Source organism: Saccostrea cucullata, unplaced genomic scaffold (assembly GCF_032062105.1).
Source record: "Saccostrea cucullata isolate Sc308-1 unplaced genomic scaffold, CSIRO_AGI_Scuc_v1 ctg1643, whole genome shotgun sequence".
NCBI lineage: Eukaryota > Metazoa > Mollusca > Bivalvia > Ostreida > Ostreidae > Saccostrea > Saccostrea cuccullata.
The window spans coordinates 4,352-16,349 of record NW_026924879.1 but is presented as its reverse complement, the minus strand read 5'-3'; the positions used below and the strand labels follow the sequence as shown (position 1 = coordinate 16,349).

Below are 11,998 nucleotides of genomic sequence, written 5' to 3'. Positions count from 1 at the left end.
ATCTATAATCTCCTATTATTTTAAATTTTGACCATAGAAAATCCTACGACCGGGCAAAAAATATTACTTGACAAAATATCTGACCCAAAAATTATAAATCAAACGTATGATAGGGTGGTACATTAAATACGTTGCCGAAAATGAAAAAAAGAAAAAGAAATTGTCTACCTAAATATAGAACTACATTTGACTGACTTCATTTAAATTGGACATTTCCTTGTGTAAGACCATTAATACACAAATTATTATAAACATCTTATTCCTTGATATTTAATTTAGAAAGTCCCTTCGAATTTCTAAGTATCCACATCTGACTTACACTATTTCTCGGCTATATTGTTGTACAGTACTCTTAAAGTTCCTCCTTCACTACTGTAAATATCTTTCTGAAAAGTTAAGAAACAGGCATGGTAGAATATTTACAGGATCCCACTTTGTATCTTTGTTTGTAAGGATTCTTATGAAGTCTTGAAATACAATAATTACATATGGTAGTTTAAATTCGTTTTTGGATATTAAAAATATTCAAAACATTGCCATAAATTTATCTCATTACCGCTACATTTTCCAAATGCTCCGCCGATCATTACCGCTATTTTTTTTTTAAATATGACTTTCCGAAAACAACTTATTCCTGCTACATATCAGCCAGGTATGATACGGAATAACAACACCGCCTCCAAAAAGAAACCAAAATCAAAAAATGAAATTGGCGAAATTGAAATACCGTACTACATCATTCAAATGTCATTCCCAATTGTATAAAGACTGTGGAGACTGTGTTTTATCTGTTAGTAGTGCTAGATGTAGATTTTTCTTAAGCACCCAATTTTATGTTAACGCCCCCAAAAATAACCTGACTCAAGATCTGTAATTTACCGTCTGTCAATCATTAAAAAACAATAGCTCCTGATTTGATTGACAGGCCAGCTACCTGTGCTTCCTGATAAACTGAATTTGAATGTTTTGAAAACGATTGCCTGGTCACGCATCAAACACTTTCATGTACCCGCCTTGTGCACACAGCTGATACACGCGGGTTACAAAAACCAGTAAGGATTTTATTTCAAAAAATAATTAAGATAAGATAATCAAAACATAGATTTCATAAAATATTAGTTAATCCTCACAACTGTTTGGTACTTGTAAGTGACATGTCGTCCGAGATATCTCTAGAAATATTTTGGCCGTCCACAGGAACTCTACTTACCGCAAATGGAAGACTACCGATTAAAAAAAAATAATGAAAAAAAGAACAATAACATGTATATATAAATAAGTAAAAATATTCAGCACTAGCATCATGGTTTACAAAAGATGTTTTATCTTTGTATAATGGATTGAATTTACACGATGTTGTTAACAGAGGTCTAGACGTCTCTGGTTATAAAGAAATGTCAGAATTATATTGCTCGAATTTCCTCTATCGTCCGTCAATACTCGTAATGAAAAGGTGAAGATAACGAAGAGAGATCGACCCTAAAAATATATCTTTCAAATAATAAAAGTTAGTTAACACACACACCCTCGGAAATATTGAATAATATGGAAAACATTGTTGACCAGAAAAATTAAAAAAAATCTTCCGATCGCGGTAAATGTTCACGCGACGGATGAATGGAATTTTTTTTTAATTTCAACATATGTATACCTTTTTTTAATCATGGAGATTAATTTTACTGAAGATTAAAAAAATATTATGTAGAACTGGTTGCTTTCTAGGTTTTACACTTGATATTTTTTTTTTTACAAAAAAATTGAAACGATATTTCTTTATAATTTTATCCTTCAAATGATTACTGAATGCATTTAGTTTACAAATAACTTTATATAGAAATAATTTAATTATTTTAAGGAGTTTCACTAAAAATTGGACACAAAACACGTAATGTTGACCCTGATTACGAAACATAGACTTCCTGTGTAATGCTACGTATACACAGATTTTTTACATCTTGGGTATTTGGGGTCTCCAGGTAAATAACACTACTGTTACCTAGACCACTCCCCCACCTCAGGTAACCGTACGGTAAAAAATTGGGTCTTTAAGTGTTTCTTGAAATAAAATAAATTTTAAAAAATCCATCCTGCTCAAAGTCCTACTATCACCTTCCCGTGGTGAATATGAGAAACACGTCTAGTGCATGTTTATATTGTAATTTAGATCAATCTGTACACGCGTAATTGGCTTGCTAACAAAAGGGGCTATGTTCATGTAGAGGTAATGTAACTTTTCTGTAGCGGTAATGACTCTGTAGTTGGAATGGAAAATTCGAAAATGTTGCGGTAACAATATGCACCTAAATTACTTTAAATTCAATGATTTTAATTTTTCATTTATATCATGATTATGTTTCATTTGCGTGTAATAGATCTATTCATGTAAAAGTCCAGTTGATAAAGCTAATCATAATTTTTGTATTTGGAAAAATCATATTATGATTTTTCTGTGTTTTTTATTCTCTCGGATGAGAGAATTGCAAAAGAGAGAGTGACTGTAATATTGTATCCAATGAAGACACTGGCATTTGTAATTGTAAATCAGAATATTTACGTTTAAATATTTTTAGAAAGTGTTGTAACCCCTGTATTTGGCATTTTATTGAAATACTTTATGTTTTAATAACCTTTAGCCCTTTATGAAGACACAAAATCTAAACAACATTAATTAATTTTATTCTTTTCTGATCAGACAACATTACAATTAACCAGACTTTGGATCGAATTGTTTCTTGTACTACTGAACGAAACCCAAACTTTCAAAATGGGACATGTATGTGTCGAGATGATCGGATTACTTCTGATGAGGCGAACTTTCAACAACGTAAGTATAGCATAGCAATTATATAAATGTATCGTAAATAAAGCTGTTATTGTCATCTTATTATACCCTTAGTATCGCTTAAAAAATAGACAATGGAAATATTAAGCGAAAACCGCAAAAAGTATGTTTCAACAATTAACAGAAAAAGCGACGTCGGTCATCCGATCGGAGAGCGTCCATCAATACAAATATGGTTTAATATGGTTAAAACCTTTAATTTATCGGGATGTATTTTGTCCATTGATTTGCAATCGGTGTATTAGATTTTTTCCAATGTTTGTAAACTTTTTGAGACAATACACATTTATTATGAGAATGAATACATGCATTCCTACTCAAGACGCGTTGTTAGAAACCTAACGCCGGTTTTAGTTTTTATATTGAGGACACTCGTAAATTTATCGTTTATTATTTTGAATTAAAAAATTTTAATCATTTATAATCTAAATATAACAATTTATTGAACGCAATTAGTACTGTGATATAATTAACAAAAATAGCTTGTTCACATGAAAATGTGATAAAAATGAAAAATCAATTGATCCAATTTTTGTATACAAGTATTAACTAAATCATAACCCTAGACCTTCCGAATCTGTCTCCTAACAGTACAAGAACAGCGCGCCACACCCCTCGGCTATCTAGGCAAGTCTAAAAACTTGCTTTCGATGCCGATGGAATACTCGCAGCGCTGCCCTACACTACATGGTCATTGAGAATAGAAGTGAGATACAGTTATTTAGACATTGGTTTATAAAACAGGGGATTGTTATCAATACATGTTGTAATGAAATTAAATTTTATTTATAAAGCACATTTTACATCAAGTCTTAAACTAACATATCTGCCCTAAGTGAAGAAGTATTAATATAGAAAGCACAAAGAAATTAACTTTTACATGGATACCCTCTACCGTCCTAGCCCGGGATTGAACTCTCGACCTTCGGAATCTGTCTCCTAGCAGTACAGGAACAGCGTGCTAGACCGCTTTGCTATCAGGGCAAGTCTAAAAACTTGCTTTCGATGCCGATGGAATTCTCGCAGCGCTGCCCTACACTACGGGGTCATTAAGAGTAGAAGTGAAATACAGTTATTTGGACATTGGTTTTAACAGAGGATTATTATCAATGCACGTTGTAATGAAATTAATTATCATTTATAAAGCACATTTTTACAATAACTCCTAAACTAACATAACTGCCCAAAGTGAAGAAGTACAGTACCGACCAGACCCAACCTGACACAAAGCAGTCCCAGAGCAGTCCAGGGGACTGCTTCCTGGGACTGCTAAAGCAGTCCCACTGCGGTCCCAGAGCAGTCCCAGCGGTCCCAGAGAGCAGTCTCAGCAGTCCCAGAAAGCAGCCCCAGCAGTCCCAGTGGGCGGGGTTTATTAATTTACTGGGCGGAGCTAACTCAGAAATGAGATTTCCAATAAACAATGGAACTATAAAAGGCAGTAAAAATTGATTCGGGGTAGTATGCCAGGAATTCTTACATGTATGCGAAGGTCATTTGTGAACAATACGCGCATAGAAATTGAAATTATAATACAGCTGTATTTATTGGAGGAAGAAGGCTTTCACACCTACATGTACATGTACATATATGAATAACACCGAACATGAATATTTAATCACAATTATCGGGTATATTTATTTAATAATTATTCTTTGATTGATACTGGTTCCCATTTTTCTTTTTTATACAGAAAATAAAATGTGAATTAATTATTTTCCACCATAATAAGCTTTAAATAGATGTTATCATAATATGGCCAATTTCCATACTATCGGGATACGCTAAAGGAATATTCTAAAGTATTGTGGCTTTTAAAAAATTCTTTGTAAATTTTGCCAAGTATTATTTTTCAGTCATGATTATTTTTACTGACATGTCAATTCAATTATCGTTAATTTCTCTAGATCTATAAAACTCAGTTTCAAGTGTTTTATTTATAAATGTTAGAGTGTACATCTGTAAATCGCCAGAATGGAAGTATGTTCAAAATTAATAAATCCCGAAAGAAATTTATACACATTTCATTTACCACATTTTTCGCATTGCATAAACTGAAATTAGGGTCATTGTTTACCAGTATGTTCAATGATGTGTAACGCTGATACAAATACCCAAATAACACCCTTTGATTTTCTGCCCAAAGGCGTTGAAACCACGGATGTTGATACCACTTAAGGTAATTCCATCCTCCTATGATGTCATAGGTTTTTGAAAAAAACTGTAATTAGTTTACATGCATACCTAATAGAACAATATCTCTTGGAAGAATGCTTTGCAATAGGTGCAATGATAAATATTGTTAAGCTAAAGAATTTAAAAAATGCATTTTTTAATCAATTATTTAATCTTTAAATAATGTTGACAAGGGCAATAACTCCTTTTAGGGTCTCTTCATTCAGGCATTTGCTTTATTGTAAAATAGTTTCCCTGATATTCACAATTCAAAAGTATCTTTTAAGTAGGAAATATTTAGGAACATTCAGCATCAGAATTATGCATTTTAACCAGTTTTTACATATTTTTCATATTACTGTTTGCAAAAAATGTGCAATTTTTTATGTTGACATACACTTCTATTTATTTATGTTTCGCATCTTAAATAATATGGTGACGTATACATTTTTTGTAATAATTGTAAAATTCAAAGTATATTGAATGAAAATGAATGCAGTTTTTGTACTTTGAACCTATAAAATTGTTAGGGGGAAACATCTTAATAAACATTAATCGGCCGGGTAAACACCAGCAAAACAAAAAAAGAAATAAATCACAATTCCCGGTATTTTCAATTTTTTTCTTTTAATAAATGTACTCTTTTAATAACTTGTTTATAAATTAAAAGCTACCGGTTATTCATTAATTCCCCAATGATTATTCACATTGATTATGTTACGGAAGAATGGTAGCATAATTTTATTTAATGGTCATTTAATAAATTGTTATGTTTTATTTGAGGGTTACATTGAATACTCCTTTTTTAGCATGGTCCTTGAAAAACGTGTAGCTTTTTTCAATCAAGAAATCTTATATCTAACTGTAATGATTATTTTTAAATAGTACCAATGCAAATGTTGAGTAAATAATTTTACATTAAATAATTAAAAAAGGCCCACATTTAGCTTTTTTTTTCTTTCTAATAAACCAGTTTATTGTTAGGGATAAAAATTTCCCCATGACTTCCTTATTTAACAACTTAATTTTTTTTAATTATTCTAAACTATACATTAATTTGTGTAAGTATAGAGTCTTGAAAATATTAATTAACTATAATAATCTCTTCTTGTAAAGAGAAGGTAAGAAATCCTTGCTAATTAAACAGTTTAAACTCATCTCTACTGCAAGTAAACAATACAGCGGGGAGCCTGCTAATTCAGAATACACAAGGGGCGGAACTATCACTGTCACTCAGAACCTTTTTCACACATGAGTGAACAAAGCAGTCCCAAAAAGCAGTCCCAGGGGCAGCTGGGACTGCTGGGACCGATTTTGATAGCAGTCCCACAGCAGTCCCATAGCGGTCCCAGAGCAGTCCCACAGCGGTCCCAGAGCAGTCCCACAGCAGTCCCAGAGCGGTCCCAAAGCAGTTCCGGGAACTGCTTTCTGGGACTGCTTTGGTGTCAGGTTGGGTCTGGTCGGTACTGTATTAATATAGAACGCAAAGAGAAATCACTTTTACATAGATATCCACTACCGCTCCAGCCCGGGGTTGAACTCTCGACTTTCGGAGTCCGTCTCCTAGCAGTACAGGAACAGCGCACTAGACCACTCGGCTATCTAGGCAAGTCTAAAAACCTGCTTTCAATGCCGATTGAATTCTCGCAGCGCTGCCCTACACTAAACGGTCATTAAGAATAGAAGTGAGATACAATTATTTGGACATTAGTTTTAACAGGGGATTGTTATCAATACAATTTTAATGAAATTAAATTTTATTTATAAAGCTCATTTTACAACAAGTCTTAAACTAACATAACTGCACAAAGTAAAGAAGTATTATTACATGTAATAAAGAAAGCACAAAGAAATTCACTTTTACATGGATAAATATTATATTATTTATAGATAATAATTAATTTCATTACCAATCAATTGATCATCGTCATGAAATTGAAAAATTCTGACAGTTATTCTTTATATTTACATGCTTTTGATTCCGCCATTTCCATGTGCTCTACGCCCTGCTTCTCTCTAGCTATTTGTCCCGCCCTGTACGTGATGGGGAAATAAAGTACATTTACTATTTGTAATTTTATCTCGGACATAGACATTGGAAATGTAAATATATAACAATAAATGCAAATATCATTCAATTAATAAATTTAATGATTGTAAATTCCCACTTTTCAGCATCATTCCATAATCAGGGACTTTTGATTGGATTGATTATATGTGGAATATTGGTTATTACATTAACCGTGATCGTTATTGTGCAAGCTATACACAACATGAAGACTAATAAAAGGTATAAGGGGATAATGCATATTTGTTGTTTACAAATATAATCATAAAATCCATCAATATTATTCTTTTTAAATTAAGATCGATTAAAATATTAATCATTCAAAGTACGATATATTTGTTTTAAGAATTTTATTTAAAAATTTTGAAGTTAAGTTACTCTTTTGCAGAATGCAATGTCTTGCCGATACTATTCACAACTTGACAGGAAATTTAGATCCAGTTGCAACAACCAGTCGTTCAAATACAGAATATTATACTTTAAATCCAGAGCAAGCTTATGATTTACCTGAACGACAATACGATAAAATATCTAATGCTTTTGAGTAATTAAAATCCCATTATCAAATAAGTAAAAAAAAATAATGAGGATATATAAAACAAATCCATTTCTATATCTAATATTTTAAAAATCGTTTTCCATATATTTTAGTTCTAATCTCTTTTTGACAGAATGCAGAGTTCTGAAACAAACAGTGAAAGTTTGACAAGAAATTCAGAGATTGTTGCAACAACCAATCCTTCAAATTCAGCATATACAACTTTAAATCAAGAGCAAACTAATGACCAACACGAGCATTATTACAAAGAACTTGCGAACATATCAGCGTTTCCAAGTACTTAGATATGGTGATATATCACATGACAGAGCCATAAAACTTCATATTTCCCTGTCGACGACATGCTATTTAACCTCTTCGGATGCATAGTGCATTTCCCCACAATGATTACGCTGAACGAAAACTGCCCACAGTAGTACATATCCATCTCACAAAAATAAAAGTGTAATGAGAAATGAATCTGACAGAGATGTCCAATTTTAAAGTTAATATTTCTTTCTTTATTTTTTTTTTAAAGTCTTTACTTGTTTCGGTATAATAAACAATGTATTGCATGAAGAAAGTTCGGAAAACAAGCAAATTGTTAAGAAATATACTATTCCCTCAAGATCATACAATTAATGTGAACATTATGTCCAATAACAATCATATAAAATGATTTTTTTGAATATCAAATAGGCTTTGATAAAACGGTCGTTACCACTCCTATTACTTATGATACCTGAGCAGTCCGCAAACCATCTTGCAATTACAGTGTACATATGTATATAGATTAGCGAAATGTCAGCATATATTATTTTCTTCTGTTTCGTATTTGGATATTTTACTTCAAAAAGACACAAATGGTAATCAAACAACCAAGCTATATGATAAACGTGATGACTTTAACTTTTCAATCGTCAACTTCCCTTACTTATGCAGTAATATGCTTTCATCACCTGCATATGGGGTTTATATTTCTCAGTTGATTCGATACATAAGAGCATGCTCTACTTATGAACAATTTCTAAAACGAGGTAAATTATTGACAAGCAAGTTGACGAAACAAGAATATCAGTAGTCTCGTTTAAAGTCATCATTTTGTAAGTTCTATGGTCAATACAATGACCTTGTCAGCAAATACAGTTTATCATTGAGTCAAATGCTGACTGACGTTCTTCATACCAATTGTTAGTCCATTGTTTGTACACTGAATTGGCGACGGATTTTTTCCGTTGTTTCTTGATCATGACAGGGAGCGCGCGGCGGGTGTGGCCGGTCGGCGGGGGATGCTCACTCCTCCATGGCACCTGATCCCACCTCTGATGTTTCGGGGGTCCGTGTTTGCTCTGCTCTAATTTTGTATTGTTTTATGGACTTTCAGATTAAATACTGTTCGTTATCTACATATCCTTCTTTCTACACATTAAACACAAGATAATTTCATTTTGCATTAATAACTTTCCAAACCTATATTCTTCTAAGTCATTGAGCGTCAACACGTAGCAAAACGGCGTCCTGTTCTTGTAATAAATGAAATTTTACTCGGAATTTATTCGCCTCAAATGTAAATATAAAGCTAAACAATATTTTAAAAGTTCACTGGGAAATGAACTTAGTTGGTACACGATGAAATCTAATAAGAAGCCCTTCATGTTTCACAGGATTTGACCATGTGACCCAACTAAGTCCATTTCCAAGAGAACTTTTCAAGTTATTGTTAATTCTTAAGGAAACCAAACAGCTAAAGACTGATATTCTCGCAACACATGTTTTTTGGTCTGATGTGGCCACAGGAAAGTTCCGAAATTTCAACAAATCGATGTTACCCTCATATCCAGTCAATAACTATACATTACGACAAGAACTGCGAACGATTGTATTGTTCTCCCGCCTATACCACCAAGTCAATTTTCAAAAGTTAACACATTCGAATGATTTTTCATATTTTTATAGATATGTACATAGATTTTCAAAAAAAACATTACTTATTTTGGAAATCAAAGATAGGTATACGTAACTCTATACTTTTGGTAAAACTTGTGTTTTTAACAATAGAAATTAACGGAAACGGGAAAATATTTTTAAAATTTGCACCCCCCCCCCCCCGTGAAACAAAAAATCCTTTTTACACGTCAGGTGGACTGTCATTTTATAAATTTATACCAAAGAATTTTGTGTTTCACATGGGGAGGAACCATCGTCTCATGCCACGACCCGGACTCCGCATATAAAGATCTCTCCTACCCGTGGCTGCTTGATCACAAAATGTGTCGTAATTGACGTAATCTTGAATATTAACGCCTCTCTAATGTGACGTCATATCTAATCAGTGGCAAGTTTTTTTCAATCGCAATTGAATACAAGAACTGATGTCAACGGTATACAAGAAATATTTCCTTTACTGTGATTGGACATTGAAAGGTCGCGATAAAGTTCATCATCCGACTATGCTTTACTCGCATTGGTCAATTTTTTGATGAGCTACGGAGAACTCTCTCCTCGTTCAACAACGGCAAGAATCGGGGGAGAGGATCGTACATTTTGGCCGTCTTGTGCGACGATTGGGGGAACATATGTTTCAGACGAAAAACGGAAAAATGCTTATTTTTCACCAATATCAGAGATTTACAACTTATTATTAGTATTTAATATTAATTTATATGTGTTTTATTTATTTCCTTAAAACAAAAGAAAAGATACAAGAAACATTTTATCATATTTGAGGCTTTTACAAACAAGAAGTCTGAGAGACAATGGTCACTAGTAAAATCCCAACTCTGATGTGAATATACTCTGCCATGTTAATGAACGTTCGATTTCAATAGAAATATCTCTAGCGCCCCCTTTTTTCCCAAGAGCTGGAATTAATGATAACTTACTACCTAGCGCTAGAATCATGATGATTTTTCAATTACGTTACCAGTGAATTTTTCTTTGTATTAAACAACAAATTTATGGCCATATTGCCTTAAATATAATTTAATGGATGAAAAATGTAGGCGGGAATCAAGAGTTAGAGTTCGTAGTTCTTTATATGATCAAGTAGCCATGAATAGGAGGAAGCTATATACGGAATCCTGACCGTGGCATGAGTTGATGGGAACATTTTTTTTTAAAAAAGCCAATAATGGATGTTTAAGGAAAAAAGAAAAATAATGAAAGTTGTATAATTCAGAAATTCCAAAACAATGCATAGAAATATCATGACGTTTCAGTATTGAACCATTATTTTTGAAAGATATAGTCTCATAACTGAATCGGTGTATGCAAGCAAATTGTGTAAAGCGAGTTAGCCTGTTATGAAAACTTGTTTACACATACCATTGCAGCTATGAGACTATCCTACATACATTAATAATTCATTGCTAATAATTACAATTTTTACTCCTTGCCTTTTCTTCAAATGAGATTTATATTTTAAAAATCATATACATTGTATTATCCTTGGAGTATGTTGCAATTAATTGAAGAATCATTTTATAAGCCTTTGCCCAATGTGAGCTTGTTTTTTTTATTATTATTATTTTCACTTATGACGTTGAACTTTCACGCGGCGTTGAACATTTGTGACGATTTTAAACAATTTAACATTGTATAATTTAACATTTAGACCCCCTTTCAGTGTTTTGTGTTTTGCATACTTAAACATTATTTACAATATAAATAATTATTCATAAGCAAGTACAAGAGAAATATGAATTTTTGTTAATGAATGAGTGAGATCTCATAAATTGGCAACAAGATGAAATCATGACAAGTATCATTTCTGTTAAAATTTAGTGTCATTTTACTTTTTTACCTTATTTTAATAGTAACATTGTATAAATTATGTTGTTTTACTGTATGCTCTAGATATTCCAATTTTTGTTTCTTGATTAACGTCCCTCATGAGAATTTTTCTCTCGTATTGAGACATTGCCATTACCGGTTACAGATGTACGTTCTTGCCTCGAGGGGGTGCAACACCTAGCTGTGTTCTTAATTTTTAAAAACATTTTTAATGAATATATATTCAGTAATTGCATTTTTGGAAAAATACAATCATTTATATGCTGTCAGTTTAATTTAAAATTGCGGCTAAATGTCAAAATTAAGATCCATAAACCACAACAGACCCTGCATTATTATTGTTATTTCAAGGCTCAGCTTTTTTTCTAAATGAAAGTACAAATGTACTGAGTATATCAGCAGATGCAATTAAAATATAGTTTACGGATATCGTTTAGTGCCTAATGCATTCTTAGAGGAGTATGTGCATATAAGAGCTCTTGTGCATTTTGCAAAATGTATTAATTCAAAATTATACGTATCAAAAATAGAAAGTGTTACATGTAATAACTTCTATTATATTTTTGAGATATTCATGTCAAACTTT

General features: G+C 32.4%; 1 protein-coding gene across 1 annotated transcript; it reads left to right on the top strand.

The window, feature by feature from the left end:
- Nucleotides 1–2,709: 2,709 nt before the first annotated feature.
- LOC134267494 (uncharacterized) lies at nucleotides 2,710–8,063 on the top strand. Its single transcript, XM_062749692.1, has 4 exons — nucleotides 2,710–2,824; nucleotides 7,190–7,304; nucleotides 7,471–7,626; nucleotides 7,754–8,063. The coding sequence occupies exons 1-4, from the start codon at nucleotides 2,776–2,778 to the stop codon at nucleotides 7,923–7,925; spliced, it is 492 nt and encodes a 163-aa protein (XP_062605676.1). The 5' UTR covers nucleotides 2,710–2,775; the 3' UTR covers nucleotides 7,926–8,063.
- Nucleotides 8,064–11,998: the final 3,935 nt, after the last annotated feature.